Genomic DNA, 24,226 nt, shown 5'->3' with positions numbered 1-24,226 from the left:
AGGGGATGACTGACTAGAACCTCTTTAGCTCATTCAGGGCATACCACAGTGCCACGGCACAGTCTTTGAGAAGCTCTGTTCTGAAGGATACAAAGACGAATAAAGCATCATTTCCTCTGACAAGGAGCGAATCATCTAGTAGAGAGAGTAGGGGCACCAAAACAAGAAAGGACTAATAGGAATTTGAAGGGTGCTGTAAGAGGGGTTCAGACAAGGTGCTTAGGGGTTCAGTGGAGGGAGTGATACTGCCCCCTTGCGGATGTAAGGGAACACTTCAACTGAGGAGGTGGCATTTAAATTGCACCATTAAATTGCACCACTTGCCCCAGGGCAAGAAGAGGGCATTCTGGAGGGAAGGGTAGCTCGAGCAAAGGCTGAGGGGTGGTGTTGGAAATGAGGTGGATGTCCGGAAACTGAGTATCCAAATTACCCGGACCCTGGGTTACATGAAAGAACATAGTGGACAGTGAGGCTGTTGAGAGGTCATGACTGGGTTTTGGAGAATGCATATGATGGATTGTGAGTGAGGAGAAACTAGAGACAGGGTTTTCAGTCGAGTTCATGGCACTACTCCAGGTGAGGGATGATGAGTGCCTGAGTTAGTGTGCTTGGGAATGAAAGGAGGTGGTGGAGTCAAGAGGTACTTTGGAGGTTGAACAGAGAGATGTGGTGACTGATTAGGTAGGAGGGGAAGGAACAGTCAGTTCTGTGTCTTAAGTCAGAGATGATGCTGAGGTATTTGTGGTTGGATGGCTGGCAGAATGGGACAGCAGGAATACAGAGGTCAGGAGGAAGAGCAGGTCTTAGGGGTTTAGAATAGAGAAAAGATGATTTTGGTTTTGTGTGTTGAGTTTAAGGAACTAGTAGAAAGGTGAAATCAGAATCTTAACCCTGGAAGGAACAGATGAGGAAGTTCAGGGCCCAGAGGAGCTAGAGGGACCAGTGAGGTCTCACAGTTAGATAAAGCAGAGTGAAGACTGAAGCTTCCTGATTCCCAGTGCAGCACTCTCTTCAGTGCCTCAGACTGAGAAACTTCTCTGCTGTGGTGTTTTCCTCGCACCCAGGTGTGCTCAATAGGAAGTTGGAAGTGGCAGAGCTTATGTTGGGAGTGAAGAGTTTATTTTTTAATTACATTTTTTTATTATGGAAAATTTCAGATGTATAGAAGTGGAAAGGGTATAATCAATCCCACTGTACCCATTGTTCAACTTTAATAGTTAGTGATGTTGTTTCCTCTGTTTCCTCCCTCTCCATCAATTCTATTGAAGCAAATCGGATAAAGTGTTTTGGTGAACTTGAACTCTGCGTATCTGTAGTTAAGGAGAATTGAACAGTTCAGTAGGGTATGTTCTGAGCTTTCTGGGTGGGGGTCTAGAGTGAACAGAAGTAGCATTAATTGCCAGGATTCCTGGGCAAGTCACTTACGTCTTCTGAGCCTTCGTTTGTCTGTGAGACGGAGGTAATAATGGCAGCGTCACAGAATCACCTGAGATAAGGTGTAGAAAACCCTCTGTGAACTGTGAGCCTGAAGTGTTATGCAGATTTTAGTTGTTGGTAATAACAGAAAGGTAGTGCTATTCCTTTGGGCTTCTGTGTTGCTGGCATTCAATACATTTTTATTATTCAACAAAGAATGATGTGAGGTACCTGAGGCTTCAACAGGGAACAAAACAGACAAAATCTCAGCTCTCCTGGAACTCATGTTCTAGGTCTGGAGTATAATAGGAAGCTACTACCTTCATAGTGATTAGTGTGGGCCAGACACTGTTCTAAGTGCTTTCATATTTTACCCTATTTAATTCTTGCAGTAATGCCTTGAAGTGTAGCCCTGTTATTATTCCCATTTTGCAGATTTGGAAATCAAAGCAGATTTTTAAGCAGATTGCCTCAGGTCACAATGCCAGGATTCAGATTCAGGCAGAGCTGGCTTCAAGCCTGTACTCTTACCCCTGTGCCATTAAAACGCTTTAGCTCATTCATGGCGTACTAGTGTTTGGTACAAATACAAAAGGTAGGCCCTGATTGAAATTATTCCTAAACAAGTAAGTGTTCTCTTCTTGAGGGAGAAAAAAAGACAAAACCAAATGAAAAAAATGGCAGTACACAGTTCTCTGTGGATGGGGGTATATTAGTATTCTTACACAGAAAAGAATGTTTCTTCCTAACTTTTTATAGGCTTCAGCAACTTTCTTGGATTCTTTAGATACAAATGGCCACCTCAGTGGAACGAAGTCATTTTCCTGCTGGTACTTGGGAAGAGTCTCTTCTTGAATGAATCTCCTTCTTGCTTACAATTCTTCTTTTTTCTCCTACTCCTCTCTTTCCTTACCTTGGGGCAGTTCCCTTCTCTGATTTCCCCTGTTGTCTGATCCTCCTTTTCCTCACAGCTGTGGTGTCCCTTCCCAGTGTCATCAGCTGCCCATGTTCTCAGGGATTTCCTTCCTTCTGCTTTTGCCTTCTCTTCCCTAGCCTGCCTCTGTCCGTCTTCTTGGGCCTTACCCTCTGTTGTGGCTCTTCTGAGTTTCTTCAGCGGGACTAACGTCAGGACCAATTTCCCGCCTCTGGCTCTGGCTCTGCCTTGCCAGCTCGTGGTTCTTCTTCCTGGGCAGGGAAGATGGGGAAATGGGCAGTGAGCATTCCTTAAGTTTGCATCAGGATTAGGACATGGGCCTCACTCCTTTTAAGGAGGGTTAGGAGGGTATTATGGCTTGCATACCTGTGGGGTTTTTTTTGAATATTGTTAAAATATACATAACATAAAATTTACCATTTTAATCATTTTAGCATACAATTCAGTGTCATTAAGTGCATTCACATTGTTGTACAACCATCACCACCATCCATCTCCAGAACTTCATCTTCCCAAATTGAAGTCTGTACTCATTAAACACTAACCCTCCATCCCCCTCTCCCTCAAGCACCTGGCAAACATCATTCTACTTTCTGTTTCTCAGAATTTGAATAGGGTCCATTCATACCATAGGTACCTCATGTAAGTGCACTGATACAATATTTGTCTTTTTGTGACTGGCTAATTTCACTTAGCCTGTCTTCAAGGTTCATCCATATTGTAGCACGTGGCAGCATTTTCTTCCTTTTTAAGGCTAAATACTATGCCATTGTATGTAAATACCACATTTTTAAAAATCCATCCAGTTTTTGATAGACACTCAGGTTGCTTCCACCTTTTGGCTGTTGTGAATAATGTTGCTGTGAACTTGGGTGTATACATATCTGTTCAGGTCCCTACTTTCAGTTCTTTCAGGAAATACCCAGAAGAATTGTTAGATCATATGGTAATTCTGTGTTTAATTTTTTGAGGAATCCCCATATTGTATTCCATAGCAGTAGCACCGTTTGATGTCCACCAGAAATGTAAAAGGGTTCCAATTTCTCCACATCCTCGCAAACAGTTATTTTCTATTTTTTGGATAGTAGCCATCCTAATGGGTGTGAAATGATAATATATACTTGTTTTTAAAGGTGTTTTATGTAGAATAATAGAATTTCAGGACTGGAAATGGTATTAAAGATTTCTGGTTCAATTAGCTGTAGACAGCAACAAATGTTCTCATATGTCTTAGCATTTTCACTTCTTTCTCAGTTGGAGAAAGGCATTTTGGGCAGATGGGTCTCTACTGGATCTTCGGCTCAAGATGAACTATGTCTGACCCAGGCAGGGTACATGGAATGCAGCTTTGCCAGAGATCTGCTCTTCTCTTCTGCCAGTGACTCTCTTTCTTATACTTCTTTACAGTTTCCAACTGTGTCTTCTGGGTTATTTAATCTTCTTTCCAGCTTCATTAAGGGATAAGGTAATTGTATTCAAATAAACATTTTTATTTAAAAAAACTAGGTAAGTTAGCAATTAATGAGCCCAAGATCAGTATAAACTGCTCAGATGATTAAAAAGACTCTATTCAATATCAATTTGAAGGAAACCTAAATATTACTCCTGGATGTTAGCTATAATTCCTTACTATGGAAAATAAGTCACCCCTTTTCAATTTTTTTTTTTTTAATTTGGAGGAGATGAGTTAAGCAGCATAAAATAAAATATATTTTATATTTACGAGAAGATTATAACTTCTGGATTAGTTTGGGTTTTGAATCATTTTTAAGTTAAAGAAAACTGTTAGTTTAATTTATATTATGAAAATCTTTACGCCTACAGCAAAGTTGTAAGAATAGTATAATCAATACCCAATTGTTAGCGTTATGTCATAATTTGCCTTGTCTCCCTTTCTCTGTCAAATAGATAGAATTTTTTTTTTCCTGAGCCAGCTGAAAGTAAGTGGCAGACATCTTACATGGCATTTCATTCATACTTCATCATGTGTCTCCTAAGAATGAGGACATATTTCTTCATAAACATAATACCATTATCACACCTAAGAAGATAATTCAGTAATACTAATAGTTATACTATCAGATATCAAGTCCATGTATAATTTTTCCTATTTCTTCCCAAAATATATTTTATTTCTTTAGTTTGTTTTTGACTCTTTAGTTTCTTTTTTTTAAATTAATTTATTTAATGTATTTATTTTTGGCTGCGTTGGGTCTTCGTTGCTGTGTGTGGGCTTTCTCTAGTTGCGGCGAGCAGGGGCTACTCTTCATTGCAGTGCACGCGCTTCTCACTGTGGTGGCTTCCCTTGTTGTGGAGCATGGGCTCTAGGCGTGTGGGCTTCAGCAGTTGTGGCGCACGGGCTTACTTGCTCTGCAGCATGTGGGATCTTCCCGGACCAGGGCTCAAACCCGTGTCCCCTGCACTGGCAGGCGGATTCTTTACCACTGCCCCACCAGTTCTTCTTTTATCAAAAAATTATGTCCTCATTTGTTTTTATGTGATGATGCCTTTATTTATTTATTTTTATTATTGTTTATTTTTGGCTGTGTTGGGTCTTTGTTGCTGCGCGCGGGCTTTCTCTAGTTGTGGCAAGTGGGGGCTACTCTTTATTGTGGTGCGCGGAATTCTCATTGTGGTGGCTTCTCTTGTTGCGGAGCACGGGCTCTAAGTGCGCGGGCTTCAGTAATTGCAGCACCCAGGCTCAGTAGTTGCGGCACACAGGCCCTAGAGTGTGTGGGCTTCAGTAGTTGCGGCGTGTGGCCTCAGTAGTTGTGGCTCGCAGGCTCTAGAGCACAGGCTCAGTAGTTGTGACGTACGGGCTTAGTTGCTCTGCGGCATGTGGGATCTTCTCGGACCAGGGCTGGAACCCGTGTCTCCTGCATTGGGAGATGGATTCGTAACCACTGCACCACCAGGAAAGTCCCAGACGTTCCTTTTTTTAATGACAATTTTGAAGAGTCCTGGTTCATGTATTTCATAGACTGTCCCTCAACTTGGGTTTGTGTGATGTCCTCCTCATGACTGGAATGGAGTTAGGGTTTTGGGGAAGGAGATGTTTACTTTTAATATTTTGTTTCATCTCTCTCTCTTGGCTTTTTATATAAGATATTCAGTGCATATAGATATATATTTTAAAAAGCATGCTTGTAGACTATTATTTTATAATCTGCTTGCTATTTTGTAATCTGGTTGGGATGATGGTGGTATGCTTTTTTTTTTTTTTTAAGTACGCGGCCCTTCACTGTTGTGGCCTCTCCCGTTGCGGAGCACAGGCTCCGGACGTGCAGGTTCAGTGGCCATGGGTCACGGGCCTGGCCGCTCCGCGGCACGTGGGTTCTTCCCGGACCGGGGCACGAACCCGTGTCCCCTGCATCGGCAGGCGGACTCTCAACCACTGCGCCACCAGGGATGCCCATTTTTTATTTTTTTGCGGTACGCGGGCCTCTCACTGTTGTGGCCTCTCCTGTTGTGGAGCACAGGCGCCGGACGCACAGGCTCAACGGCCATGGCTCACAGGCCCAGCCGCTCCACGGCATGTGGGATCTTCCCGGACTGGGGCACGAACCCGTGTCCCCTGCATCGGCAGGCAGACTCTCAACCACTGCGCCACCAGGGAAGCCCGGTACACTTTTGTTTTAATTATGCAGTTGGCTCTCTTGCGTTGATTTACATTTTATTTATAAAGCTCCACTGCTTTGGATTATGATGTGTTTACAAGGCTACACAGATAATCTGGAAGGGAAAATGAAGAAATACAAATGACAGAAAATATTTTATAATAATAAAATTTTCTTGGCAAGCAGCAACCTTTTCTCAAAGTCAGTCTTTTAATATAATTTGCTTGCTTCATAAATATGGATTTTTGGTTTTTTCATATCTTTATTGATTAGTAAGCATATTAAATGACTTGGGAGGAATCTCACTCTCTTCAAGAAATAATTTGAAATTATTGATCCAGAATGCTGACAGTTCTCAAAAATGGGTCAGGAAAATCAAAGTAATAGATGGAAAAACAATCTCAATTTTAGCTCTTGATATAACTTTTCTTAAATTTAGGGTTCTTTTTTATAATTTAAGTTACTAAAACAGATGGTGGAAGGTCCATCAAGATATTTATTTTATGTATTTAAAGCATTTTACTTTGCTGTTTTGAATTCCATTCATTCTGGAATTTAGGAGAATTTACCTCTTTATGAAAGAAATGATTCAACGTAGAAAGTGATTGCTGACCTTGGCTTCCAGTTTTCTTCTCAATAGACTTAGTCTCTCTTCTAATGCTTCTTGCATACTCAGTAATTGTATAAGTTTTAGAGAAAAATGCAAGTCTGGCTGAATATTAAGCACAGTACACTAAATAAAGCTTTTTTCCTTTGCAGAATATTTTACATGTGTGTCCCATAGATTCATCAGAGATTCTAGTTTTGGATAAAGGCAAGTACATTTAAAGACAATACAACATCCCTGTCTATGACATTGGCATTCAAATGAGAAGTGAATTTGGTTCAGGACAGTTCTTGAACTGCTTAGCATTTAGGTTATTTTAGGTCAACTCTTTGGGAAATTCAATTAGAGTATTTATTGAATGGTTTTAGTGAGCTGATTGGTTGTCATGTCATGTCATAGATGATATAAAACATGACTCCTATTTATAAAATAGTTGTGTTGGTCAGATAAGGCATCTTACATGATGTATTTAATCCAAGATAATGGATGAGTAAGAGGCAGATCATTGTCTAGGAAGTAATTTTGGTTTTGAGAGAGGCATTCTTAGGGAAATAGGCCTTGAAGTGTTCATTTAGAGCTGGGCAGGATTGAGGTCCGGAGAGAGGAGGGAAAGGATATTTGGGTAGAGGGAAGGGCATTGGCAGAGCCTCAGAGGCCTGACGGTTCCTGGGGCCTGTGTGGGAATGGTGGGAAAGTTGGGTTGCAGTCAGCCTGTGGGTGGCCTGGACGTTGGGTAATGAGCGTGGCCGTCAGTTTATGGGCGCCCTCTCTAGAGTGGTGTGTAACTTGCTTCCTCCCTGAAGAAGTGTGACACGCTTGTGCTAGCTGCAGTGTCTTCCCCACAGCTGTGCTGTCCATTGAGGAGAAAGGGGCCTGCTCTGCCATGGCTTCCTTACTCCTCAGGGTATGGCGTGTGAGTTATTTTAATAATGTATCAATCTGCCTTTTCTTTCTTTTGTCACAATGCATTTACTTTCTAAGGTGGTCTTGTTTTCAGGGTAATAATTGGGTTTCCACAGGGAAAATAATAATGTGTGAGGCAAATTATTGACTTAAAAAATGAATCTCTAATATTTTTCTAGTAGTTCTTCTTTTGTTTAAATTTTTGTTTCGTTAGTTATGTAAAGAAACTTATGGATAGTAATTTCTGCTCAGGTGGATAGTGGTACTGTTTAGCACAGCTCATTGGTCTTCTGAAACCTTTACAAATGCAGTCTGATTCATTCCAGCCAAGTTAATTATGAGGTACATCATTTTTTTCCCTTAATGGAGACAAATGTAAAAGACAGAGATACAGAAATCATCTTCCGTTTAGATTGAAGAAATTTTAGTTACTACTCTTTGTTCCTGCTATTTGATCACAGTTTATTTTTATTTTTAGAAGTCTGTCTCTAATCAAATAAGATTTAATGTTTTAGAAGTAATAGAGGACCATGACTAAACTAATAAGAAAAGTTAATTTAAGGACAAGAATTGATTTTTAAAAACATAAAAGTACATTTCATGACTTGATTTCAAGATGATCTGGTGGTATCCTTATACTGTCGCAGAAGGAAGTCCACAGTGGGACGAGAATGATGCTTACAAATCTGCACCCTTATTATCTATTACTGAACATGTCTTAGTCCAGGCCAGTCTGCCTACCACCTCTGTGGAACACTGTTGATTTCATTTTTCTTCCAGTATTTACTTTTGGTTCTGGACCAATTATCTAACTGTAATGGGATTCTTCAAAAGTATCCTACATTTTGTACTTAGTGAACTAGTGATTGTTCTGTTTGCAGACATTCTTTCTGAGGCTCTACTCTTGCCTCGAAAACCTACATTTGCAGAAAGGGAAATGTATAGGTTCTCCTTTTCAATGTATTTATTTTTATTTATTTTTTATTTATTTTTGTCTCTGTTGGGTCTTCGTTTCTGTGCAAGGGCCTTCTCTAGTTGCGGCGAGCGGGGGCCACTCCTCATCATGGTGCGTGGGCCTCTCACTGCCGTGGCCCCTCTTGTTGTGGAGCACAGGCTCTAGATGCGCATGCTCAGTAGTTGTGGCCCACGGGCCCAGTTGCCCCGTGGCATGTGGGATCCTCCCATTCCAGGTCTCGAACCCGTGTCCCCCCCATCGGCAGGCAGACTCTCAACCACTGCGCCACCAGGGAAGCCCAGGTTTTCCTTTTATTAACAAACTTATCCTTCTTTATTTCTTTCCAGTTTTTAAAAACCGTGTCCATTGTGACATTGAGATTCATATTTAAAAATAATTTTAAAATTTTATTCTTAAAATTATCATACAGTAAAACTAACCTTTTTCTTTTATCCTGTTAATTTAACACGTGTAGTTTGTGCAACCATCACTACAATCAGAATACAGAATAATATTATCACCCCCCAGAATTCCCTGATGCTATCCTTTTACAGTTAACTCTCCCCATCCTATAACCTCTGCAACCACTGACCTTTTCTCCATCCCTATAGTTTTGTCTTTTTGAGAATGTCCTATACATGGAATCATACATGTAAGCTTTTGAGACTGGGTTCTTTTACTCTGTCTTTGAGATTCATCTAAGTTATTGCATGTATTGAAAGTTTATTCCTTTTTATTACTGAGTAGTTTTCCATTGTCACTCATTAAAGGACATTTGCGTTGTTTCCAATTTTTAACATTTAGGAATAGAGCTGCTGTAAACATTTGTGTACAGACTTTTGTGCAAACATAGTTTTCATTTCTCTATCTCTAGGGTAGCTGTCTCTGGGGAGAGGGGATTGCTGGGTGATATAGTGAGTATATTTTTAACTTTATAAGAAACTGTCAACCCTTTTTCCAGAGTGTCTGTACCATTTTATATTCTCCCACTAGCAATGTACGAGAATTCCACCTATTCCACATCACTGACACTATCAGTGATTTTAATTTAGCCATTCTAATAGGTACGTGGTAATATCTTATCATTGTTTTAATTTGCATTTCTCTGATGACTAATGCCATTGGACATCTTTTCATGTGCTTATTTGCCATCATTAGATCCTCTTGGTGGAGTGCCATTGAAATCTTTTGCCTAGCTTTTAATTGGGTTGTTTTCTTACTGTTGAGTTTTGAGAATTCTTTATATATTTGGATACAAATCCTTTTTCAGGTATGTGATTTGCCATTGGTTTTTTCTCAGTCTTTAGCTTGGCTTCGTATCCTTCTAACATAATAGTGTCTTCCAAAGAGGAAAAAGGTTTAATTTTGAGAAAGTCCAGTTCATAATTTTTTTTCTTTTTTATATTATAGTAAGATGGGTAGATTTTAAAATAAGTTTCTGTTCTATAAAAGTGGTGAAAAGTAACTTAGTGATGGGAATGTCCTCATAAAGTTGACTTTGTGGAAGGTGCAAATGTTATTTTCTGGAAAGGTAGTACTAATTAATATACCTCTTAGTCTTGGGAACATCTAGGACTTTTGTTTAACCAAAGGATGCAATTGGTTGAGGTTTGTGAGGGTTTTCACACTTTTTAAAAAAATGATGATCACTAATGTGGTTAAATATGTATACTTTCATAATGCAGAACTATGTAGGAATTAGTCCTTAAGACTCTTCCAGGGTTAAAAGAGTGGTATATTACATTCCCATTTGATGCTTTGGGGAGTGCCTGAGTTTGAGTTTCTGCTTCACTGGAACAGCATTAGAACTCTGAGTGTAGGTTCAGATTCAGTGTCATGGCTAAAAGCACGAGCTGCATCAGAATGTCTGCATTTGAATCCTGCCTTTTATTTACAGTGTAACTGTGGGTGAGTAACTTAACTTGTCTGTGCTTCAGTTTCCTTATCTGTTAGTGGGAATGATAATAATAACATCCACCTTGTAAGGTCATTATGAGGACTCAAGCAGATTACATAATATAGTCATTTCAACGGCCTCTGGCCCGCAGGAAGCATTCAGCAAATGGCTCTTGTTATTATTCTTATTATTATTGCTGAAATAGCTTTATGATAAAATTGTTTAAACAAATGTTTTGGAATATTTTCAAGAGTCAGAATAACCACATATCACACTAAGTCATTTCTCTCCCATGCCCACTTTTTTCTCTTTGCACTTGTTATTATTAATCAATACCTGTGACCAGTGTTTTTAATAATCATGTATATATATACACTGTTTTACAAGCCAGCTATCAGTTCATTCCATTTTTCACATCCTGTGAGGTACTAATCAGATATACACATATACATCAGTTCGCTTCAGCTGCCTGAAATATCAACCTAAATTGGCTTAAGCTGGAAAGAAATTTGAGTTAGGCTCACCTAACTGCAAAGTCAGGCACAGCTAGCTGGATTCAGGGCTCAAGTAAAGTCATCAGGACTCAGGTTCTCCCCACGAGTCAACTCTGCCTTTTCCTGTATGGACTTCAGTTGTCGGAACTGTATGTTAGAAACTTGGCTGTAGCATATTCACCCCCTGTAGCCTGTCAGCGTTTAGATTCAGCCGGAAAGAGCGCCTGTCTCTTTCCCAGAAGCCTCAGCAAAAGTCTCATGATGTCTCATTGGCTCTTATGGGGTCACATGTCTGACCTGGAGCCAATCGCTGTTTGAGGCTGTGAGACTGGGATTGGCCAGTTCTGGTCACGTGTCACCCGTGGCTCTTTGGCGGAGTCGAGCCCACCGGAGCCACGCTGACTGAGAGGCGGGGAGAGGTACCTACTCTGAGGGACTTTGTGGGCTTTTATTACCAGAAAAAGGGCTGGACGCTGGCTGGTCAAACGACTAATGTGCTGTTAGGCTCTTTTTGTAGATCGGCAACGGATCACAGGGGTTAATGGATTTGAATTAGACCGGATTTGAATTAGAACCTTGGTTACTGATTCCAGCTTTTTTGTCTCCAGGAATGCCGTTCCCCACAGGGGCAGGAGTTTGCAGAAAGTTAGTGTTGTGTATTCTTTTGGTGAAAGTCGGATAATGTTTAACAGGAAGAGAAAGAGTCAAGGCAAATAGGGGTGGCCTTCTCAATGGGTGGACGTGGTGCTTCTTCCCACACTGGTGGGTTTAAGCGACTCAGCGCCCTTCTCCGGGCCTTTCTGTCCCCGTGGCAGAGGCTGTACAAGACCCAGCTTGGTCAGTGTCTGTCCGCTACATGGCAGGGTTGCATGCTGTAGACACGGGTGTATCCGTGTATCCCGGCCAAGAGTGTTGGCTACATGGTGAGGTGTGTCTGGTGCTGGCGTCGTTTAGAGGTAGTTTCTAGATCTCTGTATTTTTTATAGTCCATTTTAGTGTGGCTTGAGACATTGTCTCACTTTGACTTCGGCTGGCAGTTTCTATTTTATGTTTTTCCAGAAGACGCTTGAACTTCTTCAGGAGTATGTGTAGCCAGGTCATGCTGTTTTCTGAAGAACCAGAGAAGGCAGTTACCAGAGACCTGCCTTGTATGGAGAGCTACGCTACAGAAGTACCCGCAGTGAGGTTCAGGGAGACTGCAGTTAGAAATGAACTGTTGGGACCTGATTAATTGTGGTAGGCATCTTCATATCCAGTGCTGAGGTGGGCACCTGAGCCTACATATCAGAGACATTAACTCTTGAAATTAAGTCAGTTCCCCCCATAGCTCCCGGAGTTAGTAATTCTGTCCCTAATCTCTACTTCTGTGTTACTTTTATTGAGATATCCCTGGCTAATATGTTTGGTGATTAATGTTGATGGTAGGCTTTGTGATCTCCCCTCAGAGCCAGTTTTAGGGGTTAGCTTGTGTTTGTCAGTGATGTACAAGTACACTTGTTTCTCCAATGGCTATTGGAGAGCATAATCATTCTTATGATTGCATAATCATAACCATTATTATTTTACCGAGATGGTGAAAATGGGTGAAAATAATTCCTCTGTCAAGTAGATAAAGTAGTTACATAGCATGATATTTTATTTTCTAAAACTAGAGTGTTGTATGTTGAAATCTGTAAAGTGATTTCCACTTTGTATAAATTGAAAATATGGAATTTTAGTGAAATAACAATAGCTAACACTTACTGAGCACTCACTGTATGCCAGGCATTCTTTTAAGCACTTTACACGTATTATTTCGCTTAATTCTTAAGAGAAAATAAATAACCATAGGAGGTAGGTATTAGTTGTCTCCTTGCCATTTTAGAGGTGAGCAAGTTGAGATACTTGAGGCTAAGTCATTTGCTCCAGGTCACACAGCTGGTGAGTGACACAGTTGGTGAGTGACAGCTGGTGAGTTCTGAATGTAAGTCCTCTGGCTCCAAGTCTGTGCTTTGGATCACTATGCTGTGTTCTGTCCCTAGTAAAGATTTTAGCTCATGTGTTGTTAGTTTTTCTTTTCATTTTGCTTCTTTTTGTAATATTTTCTAGATGTGGGCTAGGAGTTTTACAGAGAAGATTTGCTAATTCTAGGACCTTTGGAATCCATGGATTTATCCATCTTCTGTTGCTGTTATTTGGCAAGCAAACACGCTATGCTTGTTTATATCAGTAGGTGTCAACCAGGAATGATTTTGCCCCCCAGGGGACATTTGCTGATGTCTGGAGACAGACATCTTTAGTTGTCGTAAGTCAGGAGACGTGCTCCTGGCACCTAGTGGTCAGAGGCCAGGATGCTGCTGAAACATTTATGAAGCACAGGACAGCCTTCCGCAACAAAGAATTGTTCAGCCCAAAATGTCAATAGCATCAACTCTGGCCTATAGAATAAGTGACTGATGACCTTGTAATGCCATTCTGATCTCTAACGGGCAAAGTCACATTAGTAATGTAGAAATGATTACTTTTGATGTTTGTTTGATAATTGATTTCCCCAAATGAATGCATGTTTGTATAAGGGACATAAACAGCAACCATAACTTAAATATTGAAGTTCCCTTAAAGTAAACTGGGAATTATAGCCCACTGAGGGAGAGCTGAGGAAGTTTAAAGGGAGGCCATGTAATGCCTGAGGATACAATACTCTAAATATTTGTTGGATTACCTTGTGAATTACACAATTAGATTTCATTTTTTGTGTTGTATTAACTTGTCAAATGTATAAACATTTTAAATATCCTGTAATTTTTAAAACCGTGTTTTGGTATATTTTTAATTAAAAATTTCATACTGAGAAAAGTGGAGAATCTTACATTGTACCCCGTGTATGTACCACCCATATTTAACAAATGCTAACAAATACTGAAGTCCATTTTGAGCTCTTTCTCATCCCATCCCTTAGGTGTTTCTACATTGTTTATTATACCAAACATCTCAAAAGTTGAAGGGGCCTGGAACTCTTCCGTTGTCTGTCGTCAGGCCTCACTCACTGCTGCTGCCTTTTGTCTGCCTGTCAGCTTCTCCCCTCATCTTTCACTGCAGTATATAGGCGGTAGAGGGCGGAGCCAGGTTGTCTTTTCAAAGCTGGAAAGGCCAGGCCGAGAGTGGATGCGTAGGCTGGAGGGAGGCGGGAGGACAATAAGTATGGGTTTCCCCCAATGACTGAAAGCAGAGCGTTCCCATGAAGCCTTTCATAAGCCGAAGTGGCGTAAAGCGAAGAAGCAGTGACCATAGGACACATCTTGCTAACGGATGCACAAAATAAATTGAGCTAAAGTACAGAAGCTCAGTGACAGTTCAAAGCTATGGTGGCTTGATGCTGAGGTGCTGAGTGTGGTTCCCAGGAAGGAGCTGGGTGGTGCCCCTTGCACCCGCTTTTGCAGCGCACAGTGCGAATTGCCTCTGTACGGGCTGCTGCACAACACGTGCCGGGCACTGTTCTCATTTTCCCCCCTTTTTTGTGAAAATAGATACCTCTTTGGATTTCTTTTGGTTGGGAAAACAGGCGCTAACGTGGGTCTTTCTTAAAAGCGAAGTGGCATAAATTGAGCTTTGGAAGGATGGAGGAGACCTGTACCTTGGGGCCGTTTGGTGAGGTAGAAAGTGGGGAGAGTGAGCGAGGGTGGGAAGAGGCAAGAAGAGCAGTCTCGGAACCAACAGAGATGGTGGTGGGAGGTCTGCAAGCGTGGTCCGCCGGAGCAATGTTGTGACTGTCAGGTCAGAGGATCTTAGGTCTTCTTTGCCCAGGATTGCTGCTCCCTGCATTATGAGTGGTATAGCTCAGGAGAGGCTGCGCTTGAATTCTCAATCTCTATTACTTGGACTGCTTAGTGGTTTGTTATTAATGGCAATGCCTGCTTATCACCAGTTGTTCACAGGACTTCTACATGATAGGTTCCTTTTTTTTTTTTTTTTTTTTTTGACCACACCATGCCGCCTGCGGGATCTTAGTTCCCCGACCAGGGATCAAACCCTCTCCCCGCCCCTTTCCGCCGTGGAGGAAGCGCGGAGTCCCAAGCACTGCACTACCCGATAGGTTCCTCCTTTATTTAAACACCTCCCATCATGCTCCATTGCTATGGAATAAAGCCCTCACTTCTTGTGGCATTGGAGGGCATTCTTAGCTCCTTTCCCACTTTCTCTGACACACCTGGAGTGTATCATGTGCTTTTTCTTGTCTTGGTGACTTCTTGTGCATTCTCTCTGATAAACTCCCCTGTGCTCTCCCTATCATCTCTGCACAGTGAACTTGTGTTCTTTTGAGGGCAGCTCATGCCTTTCGGCAGATGGAAGGTATTTCTTGCTATTTTTCATTTGTGCTTTGCCTGTCTTGCTAGAGTCTGAGTTTCTTGAAAGCAGTGATGGCATGCTTCCTCTTTGCGTTTAGTGCTGCTAACACAGGGCCTGGCCTCAGGAAATGTTTGCTGAACTGAATTAATAGCCAGTTCGAACTTGCCCTTGAGCCAGTGTTTTGTACTGGTGGGAAAAATCCTACACGGTGTGGACTTTGATTCTCTGAAGTGTCAGTTACAGTATTGTAAGACGGAAGATAGGAGCCTGGGATAGGAAACAGTTTTGCACCTTCTGGTTTTTTTTTTTTTTTTTTGCGGTACGCGGGCCTCTCACTGTTGTGGCCTCTCCCGTTGCGCAGCACAGACTCCGGACGCGCAGGCACAGCAGCCATGGCTCATGGGCCCAGCCACTCTGCGGCATGTGGGATCTCCCTGAACCGGGACACAAACCCGTGTCCCCTGCATCGGCAGGCGGACTCTCAAACACCGTGCCACCAGGGAAGCCCTAGATTTCTTTTGTTAATGCAGAGCCTTAGTTTACTACCCACACCCCCGATATTATTACCTCCTTTAATTATGTGTTCTTTGTAAATTTTAATTATTTATTTATTTGGTTGCACCGGGTCTTAGTTGCAGCAGGTTGGCTCCTTAGTTGCGGCTCAAGGGCTCCCCAGTTGCAGCAGGCAGGCTCCTTTAGTTGCGGCTCGCAGGTTCCTGAACTGTGGCATGTGAACTCTTAGTTGCAGCATGCATGTGAGACCTAGTTCCCTGACCAGGGATCGAACCCGGGCTCCCTGCATTGGGAGCACAGAGTCTGAACCACTGCACCAGCAGGGAAGTTCCAATTATGTGTTCCTTTATTCATTGGCAGGTATACATAATTCTTATCTTTTTTCCCCTGTATTTTTATAAACACAGAAAAGTGAATAACATCTTAAAATAAAATGAAGGAAAGGCCTAATGTATCTGAGTTTTTCTCAGTAGCACGAAGGGAAATGTTTGCCAGCAAGAACTGTGGCAAGGTTATCCCAGATGTCAACTGTCTCTACTACCAGGGGCTCAGAGCCCTTCTGAAGCTTCCTAATTGTCCAGGACAGCTCCATTATGGCTCACCGTACAGGGCCTAGCCTCTCATGCGACACTCAACATTTAAAAATTAGTCTTCATTTCTCCTTCCCAGCAGGCAGCTTCAGTTGGAGAAAGTAACTTCATTTTCTTATGTACTCGTTCATTCACTCAGTCAACAGACCATCACTCCTCTATTATATGCCAAGATCTATGCTTGCTTCTGGTAACAAGGAAAGAATGGTTCCTTGTTATGGTTCCTTCAAGCACTTAAGGAGCTCATAAACTAGTGACAGAGGAAGATGCACAAACCAGTCAATAAAGAATTAACAATGCTTTGACTTTCTTTGTATTATTTGAATTTTTATGACTATATTTATATACTACACCCTGTTCAAAGTGGAAATAGATATTTAAGAAAGAACTAGTGATGTAAAAAATCCACAGTAATATGTAAGTTATTTAGAGAGTTAAGACTGGCGATATTTGCACTCTCCAAGAAGCTTGTTCATGCAGATGAACCCCTACTTCTTTTGGTTGCTTTATTTACATTTATAGAGGTATAGGTATTCCCTCTTCTAACAGGGGTTAGTAACTTGGGGAGGGGGTGCTACAGATTAAGGTCCTGATTCAGTGGCAGGTCCATCTTACCTCCTCTTCAGGTCATATTGTCAAGCAGGAGCTACAGGATGAGACGAGTAAAACAGTTCACTTCCTTTGCTTACCCCCAGCCCCATGATAGGCTTCTGCTGGGCTTCCTTGGTTGCTTTCATCATCACTTTCACCACCAGAGGTCAGGGAACCTTCCGGTTAATCAGGGGCCCTGGAAATGATGCAGAAAAGTACTGACTTAAAAATAATAAATAACATTTATTTAGGGCTGACTGTGAGCTCATTGCTTAAAATGTCCTACTTAATCTTCACAACCACTCTAGGAAATTGGTATTGATAAATCTCAGGTATATCCAAAACAAGTCTCTATGTAGGATTGTGATATTTTTAGGACTTTTATGTCTTTAGGTTCGTCTTGGCACCAGACATAAGGCGGTTCAACATAATACGCTGGCCCTAAACAGCTCCAGATGCCAAGAATTGGCAAATCACTACTTTGGTTTCAATGGGTGGTCAAAAAGGATCATCAAAGTGAAGTCTGTAGATTTTCTTTGACTAACCAGACTCCTTTCAACATTGAACTCCTAGACTTTAGAGAGAAGAATAGAACAGGGCTATGGGGAGGAGATGTGAGAGCCTTCCACATGGAAGTATGTGAGCATTGGCCTGCCACCTAGAATTAGTGATAATCTCAATGACTTGGATGGCGGTGTCCATAATTTTCGCCAGTATTTGTATGGTATATGATAAAAAATAGTTGTCCATATCTAGTCATTCATTTGCAAGTCCCAACTTGATTTTGAAGCTATTGCATACCTAAACTATTACCTGGGATTGCTGGAGTTTCGTTTTTATTTCTAACAACAGGATATTTTGAAGCCTAGCCTTTAATTCATAATCCTAACAGCTTCAGGATCTTTCTAACCTTGAAGAAAGGGGAAATGAAGCTATTGTGACACCAATTCAGAAGCAAAGCCTGAAGTTCTTCTGTGCTTTAGAGGTGGTGTTGCCCTCCCATGAGTGCAGGAGTCCCGGAGTTGTCATGGCTGAGGAACCTTTGCATAAGTTGGAGGAAGGTCTGTTTTCCAGTATGTTTGTGTGTGGGGAGGTGAGGGAGTGGGATTTCTCTTTTTTCCTTTCTTTCTGAAACTCACCTTTTCAGACACATCATCGCTTTTCTAAGCCACTAAAGCCCTGGGCAGATTTTTTCTGCCTGACAATATAGGTTTTTATCTTAGGCAATACCTGACAGCACCTTAAACTTTAGAATTTGAGAACTGACCGCCTGCCAAGAAGCTTAGGAGGAAGGAAAATTAGTTAGTTTTTGTTGTGGTTGTTGTTAATAATTTGTTATGTGCTAAAATATTCCTTCAAATACAGATGTCTTCTGGCCTTCAGTTATCCCAAGAAAATCATTGTCTAAAGATTGAAATAAACCCTTGTGTAAATATTCAGTCCTTTGCCTCCTATAGAAGGGCCTGAGCAGAAAAAGTTAATGTAGATCCCTAGAAAGGGGATTCCAATTGGTACTGAGTTTTTTCCTAGAATCCATGGCACTTGGGCTTAGGGTTTTAACTCAGAGGCAGAGCTGTTAGTGAATGGAGTGGAGGAGGCTCCACCATCCACCTGAGTGGGTGATGGTTGAGGAGAGGCCAGATCATCTGCACTACCGCCAAATCTATGTCACTGTATGAATCCAGCCCTTTACGCACAGGAGAGCAGGGTCTGTAGCAGTGCAGCCTCAGCTTGTCCCTTTGAAATCTGTGAGTAGTATGAGATTTGTGCACGTTCTTGGTTTGCATTTCCCATCGAGTGTTTTAGGAACTTCCAGAATAGCAGTCAAAATGTGCCATGCCAGGCTATACCTACAACAGAGACATTCACCCGTACCCCAGTGTTGTGCCTGCCCTTAATCACTAAGATAATGATCTAAGAATCACAGATGCATTTTTAGTTTTACACACATAACCTAGAAATCAGTTATGCAGACAGGCATTTTACATTCATCTGTTTTGGTTGGATTTAGGGTCATTATCATTCCTTATGGAAAGGAAGGTAACCCAGAAGCTTGCTATTCAGAAGGCTATGACAGATGCCTTCCAGAAACTGCTGATTGTGGCTTTAGGTAAGACCTTTTTGATTGTCCTTGAAGTACTTCAGTTTCAGTGAGCAAGTAAAGTTACTTGAAAAGTTAATTGGATGAAAATAATGGTTAGCGAAAACATTACATATTCTTTCATTCACCAGGTGCTTTCACAGCAGCAGTCTTAAATTTGTTCTTTGTGGCATTTATGAGAAAAATGACAGCAAATATTATTGTCCCCAGTGTTTAGATGTAGAGTGACTTGCCACAGTTCCTACAGAAAGCGTTTGATCCCGTTCTTCCCCAATTGCTTGCTTATCTTCCAGAATAGTGCAGTGATGATAAGCCTTGGGCACCTGCGTTTGAGTCCTAACTTCGTCTCTTAGATTTTGTTGTTGTCGTTGTTGTTGCAATTTTAGGCTTTTCTAGCCAGAGGCATTGGAAGGTATTTAATATCTCTAAGCTGCAATTTCTTTATCTGCAAATAGGACTAGTAATACAGCTTATCACCTAATGGAGGCTATTGTAAGAGTAAATGAGATGATGAATGTAAAAAGCTTAGAACTATGCCTGAAACATAGTAAGCAGAGAAAATATATTGACTATTATTATTATCGTTTTTTTCTTGTTGAAGAGTTTATCAGATGATGTTTTTGAAATCAGTTTAATTTCAGTTTTCATTTCTGATATATTGGGTGAATATGATTCTTATATAATAATTGGCTACGTTTTTGTGAGCCTTGAAAGTGGTCATGCTATTGAATAGTGTTGATTGTGTTCCCTATCGAGTTATACAGTGGTGAGAATGTCACAGGCTGTGCCCAAAGGAAACTTTATGATGAGTAGATTCCCGGAACAGAATTGCTCCCCTGCTTCACAGCCCTGCAGGCTTAGAGAAAATCCGAGCAAAGTTGTCAGAGACCTTATTTGCTTGTAAGAGTTGACCCTGGATTGGTCTTGGCCTTCCAGCCTGGGCAGTCCTTCCAGTGAAGTTTGACTTCCCTGGTCATCAGGCAGAATCTCCATCAGCTGTCAACTCTGGGTAACAACCTTTAAGAACGAAACTAAATGTCTGGGTTGTTTGTCCCTAATATGCCAAGGTATTCCTTATATGTACTCCAAACTCCTTAGACCAAAAAGCCTGGTGGCTCTAGCTTGCCTTGAGGAAAGCTGTATTGTCCAAAAGGTACATGGGCTAGTTTCTGCCAGTAGAGTGTTCAAATGCTGTCTCTCTCTGTCTCTGTCTCCAAAGCTTTGTTCATTGTATCTGGTAGAAGTTTGGTCCCAAGGAGTAGGCCCTGGCCTTGCTTCTAATATGAAGTATCTATTATAGTCCAGTGGTATCTCTCCAGGTTTGAACTCATTTTGACCCCCACCTAATGCCTTCCTATTTCATTGTATTGTGATTGAACATTTTTGTTTCCACAGCTTTTAATTTCTATGTCATTATTCCTTAGTTCTTATTTCTAAGATCATAAAGGTTTTTGAACCAAAGTTGATACTTCTTATATATTTTTTCACAACTAATTATGATAAAAACTGGAGTGTCAGATGAGGGAACTTCTAGGAAAATGCTCTTATTTTCTGCTTTTAGAAATCAAAAGAATGTCTAATTATTGGGTGCTACCATTGTATACAGGAAGTTTTAGAGCAAGAAAACTTCTGCATTGATCCTTGTTAACTTTATTTCAGAAATTGGTAAAACAGCCGTGGCATATAGACTCTGTGAAGAGGTCACAGATGCTAGAACCAAAGAGGAACTACAGGATTTAATTCAAGTATGTGTATGTGGAGATACAAACTCAAGGGGTACACAGCCAGTGTAGCCATAATTCAAAACAAGCAGCAGGATTTGGAAGACTTTGGCATGTCTACTCAGCTCTGTCTTCCTTAGGAAAATGTGAAACTCTGAAACTGCTTTTGAGGCAGGGAATTTCTAGGACTTTTCCAAGTCCCGAGCCTTGTCTCTGGCCCATTATTTGAAGTTTGGAGAGCAGGATTGAGGGCCATCAGTGTACGTCTACAGTTGTGGACACAGGAGAAGACACAGGCCCTTTAGAACTCCCCTCAAATAGAATTGCAGGGATTTGGGAACAAAGTAACTATGGCCTTAAGTGTGATTATGCTACAGTGTTTTAAAACTATTCATGCCTTTCAAGTAAGGTATATTACCCAGATCTCAGCATCTCATATATATCTTGTGTTAAATATTTTGCCGAAGCACCTTTCTGTAAACCAATTATATGGATGCCTCGAATTAGGGATTAAGTTGTCAACGTAACTTCTAAAAGAAAACATTAATGTACTGTATATAGGATTTTTATTAAAAAGGAGCAAAAAATGTGTTTCATGTCATTGAGAGCTTATTTTGGGGCTAGTTTTCTGATTATTTAACTCACCCCAACGTTGCAAAGTTTGTTTTGAAGGGAAGAAAGTAGAGAAAGAAAAGGTGGTTATGTTCTGAAAAATGTAGAAATTTTGAAAGTTTTTCCTGTACAAAATAATTATTTTAATTCAATTGAAATCAGTCAAGGAAACTTCAAACGTATCCATGTTTGGACATTAAGAAGTCTAGCTTCCTGTGAAATGTGAGAGGAAAGGACTCCATATTGATAGTAAAGATTTCGGAAAACTGATTGTAACAACAGATCCATTCCTAAATGAGGCCAATCTTGGAATCAGTTCCATTGAGAAACCATTATGTGCCAGGCACTGGAAATAAGATGAAGCTCCTTCTCTCTTGGAGTTTAGGTGTTACAGGTGTACCAGACAATTAAAAAGGACTAAAATTAAATAGATTATGAAAAGGACTGTGAAGAAAGTAAACTGGGTGCTAGTTAGAGTATTTGGAGAAAACTACTTCACATGCTGACTTTAACATTCTAAGTGTCTTCTCCATGTCTGCACACAGGGTAGACCTCTGAAAAGTGACACAGTAGTTTTTTCTAGATTAATGGTTCTGTTGAGACAAGGTGGGATGGGGGAAGTTTTCCCATGCTAATATAAAGGGCCATTCGCTTGGTTTTAGACACTCTTTCCCAGAATGAATTGCTCACCTGCCCCAAACCCCTCCTACAGAAGTTCTGGAGTCATCACTGATTCAGTGGTAACCTCTGATGACAGAGTGGTGAATTAATAATGAGACGTGAATACTGAGAGTTTGGAGGAAATGGCAACAATTTAGAATAATTGTAAGGTGTGTTCCCCTCCCGCCACCCTGACTGGTGCTCATTTTGCAGGTCAGCTACTTTTCTTGTCAGCCCTGTAGCCAAAGGGAGGAAGAATGTCTCTCAGACTTCAGCTTCGAGGAGGAAGAGTTCAGATTGTCAGAACTGGACTAGCACTTTTGAATTTCCCAGAATGCCACATCCTGTGGTTTCCTCGGGAAGCTCTGCATCCTTCCCAACCCCCCTCCACCCCTGGGCTGCTGGAGTTTGGGGCCACTGGGGTCTGCAGCCCAAATCCCGCCTCATTGTTTGGGGCCTGGGAGGGCAGGGCGGGGTTGGGAAGGGGGCCCGGCAGGAGGTAATTGTCTCCTTTGCAAGGGGAAGGGTGGCTTGTGCCCTGGGGACTCTGGGAAAAAGGCTCACTCTGGTGGCGTGCATTGGATCTCCGCGGGAGCCTAATAAAGGTGGAGTAACTACAGATGTCATAAATAACGGGTGGGACGTTAGGTGGGGGAGGGGCGTGCGGTTGCTAACGGTTGCTAACGGTGAACCCTCACGTCGCAGCGCTGGCATAACGGTTCAGTTCGGCTCTGAAGGAGGATGTGGCTCTGGCTTCTCGCTGGCCTGGGTCGCTGTGCCTGGGAGCCGCCACATGTTATGTCCTGGCTGTGCCTCTGTGTCGCTGCTGCGCCCCACGGCTCCTCCTCACATGGCAACGACTGTGGCTTCTAGTCCAGGCAGTTCAGCCTCCAGAGTGGGCCCTGAGCCGCGTCCAGGTGACCCCCTAACCCCCGCGCCTGACCGAGACTTGGTCTTCATACACCTCAGACAGCCCTCCCAAATTGCCCCTTGCCCTTACACCCCTGGAAGAAGCCGGGGGCTTTAATTACTTGACGTCCTCGTCTCCAGTCCAGATGTTGGCCCTGCCTCATCAGGAGTTGAGTGAGACTGAGGCTCCATACCCGGACACGGATTCCGTTGTAGAGCTGCCTATAGGGCCAGATCAGTTTGCTGTTCCACATCAGTATCTGAATAACGAGCAAATCCAACATCAAAAGCTCCCAGAGGCGGTTCCAGTGCTAGAGTGGGATCAGAATCAGCCCTTGGTTCTGCCTCCTCGACACAAAAGTAAGACTAAACACATAGGTCTAGATCAGGCTGAAGGTCACCAATCATTTGAAATACTTGTTCCACCTCTAGGTAGTAAGAGCTCAAAACCAATGAGCTTTATTGTTTCACCCCCAAACCTGAAGAAAGATCTAGTTCAGCATCGACGGCTTGCCAAAGTTGTTGTTGGAACTATAGGCCAATTTGAAAAAAAACACTCAGTGTCTAGAACAACAGTTGCAGGGTGATTATTTACATCCAAGTATGGAGGCCTTTTATCCTGAGGAGAGCATACCTAGGGATTTTCTGGGGAGCCCAGATGAACCTCCAGAGCCCCATGAGGAAGCTGAAATGTCTGAATCCCAGCAGGAGGCCCAAACTCGTCATCCAGAGCTCACTGAGGAGGCTGAATCTTTACCTCATCAAGAGGCCCCTGCTCAGCATCCACAGACCCCTGAGGACGTTGAATCTTTTTCACCCCAGGCAGAGGCCCAGGCTCAGCATGCAGAGCCCACTGAAGAGGTAGAACCACCTCCACTTCCGCAGGAGGCTCCATCTCAGCCTTCAGAGGCCCCTGAGGAACTAGAAACTTCAAGTCCTCAGGAGGCCCTCGCCCGGCCCTTGGAGACACTTAAGGAGGTTGTAGTTTGACCATGTGTTCATCATGGGGTAAATGAAGCTCAGCAGTCACACTTGTACAATGTCACTGTTAAATCTCTGGCTCTGGCACTTCCCATAAATCCACAGGTCACTAAAGAGGTTGAACCTTCTCCAGTCCAGCAGAAGACCCCATCTCAGCCTCCAGAGCTCCGTAAGGAAGTTGTAGCTCAGTCTCCATTGTATCCCGAGGTGACAGTTCCAGCACAGAGCAGGATCATGCTGAGCATCCAACATCACCCAGTATCAAGAGCAGTGGTTCTCAACCAGGGTGATTTTGCACACAGGTGACATTTGGTAGTGTCTGGAGACAGTTTTGCTTGTCAGAACTGTATATGCTACTGGCATCTAGTGGACAGAGACCAGAGATGCTACTAAACATCC

At 42.2% G+C, this 24,226-nt stretch overlaps 1 protein-coding gene across 1 annotated transcript in view; it reads left to right on the top strand.

The window, feature by feature from the left end:
• LOC309793388 (RAD52 motif-containing protein 1-like) overlaps positions 1-22,405 on the top strand; it is a gene marked incomplete at its 5' end in the record, with an annotated part of 28,142 nt that extends 5,737 nt beyond the window's left edge. Inside the window, 5 exons of the mRNA XM_082603860.1 lie at positions 17,237-17,359; positions 17,736-17,904; positions 18,855-18,953; positions 20,604-20,689; positions 22,151-22,405. Coding sequence (XP_082459986.1) covers positions 17,237-17,359; positions 17,736-17,904; positions 18,855-18,953; positions 20,604-20,689; positions 22,151-22,252 — 579 coding nt within the window. The 3' untranslated portion in view covers positions 22,253-22,405. The remainder of the gene's footprint in view (positions 1-17,236; positions 17,360-17,735; positions 17,905-18,854; positions 18,954-20,603; positions 20,690-22,150) is intronic.
• Positions 22,406-24,226: the final 1,821 nt, after the last annotated feature.

The sequence above is a fragment of the Mesoplodon mirus genome (genome assembly GCF_964341445.2).
Source record: "Mesoplodon mirus genome assembly, chromosome: 18".
Taxonomy (NCBI): Eukaryota; Metazoa; Chordata; class Mammalia; order Artiodactyla; family Ziphiidae; genus Mesoplodon; species Mesoplodon mirus.
Note: the sequence above shows the minus strand (reverse complement) of the source record. Positions and strands in the feature narration are given on the sequence as shown.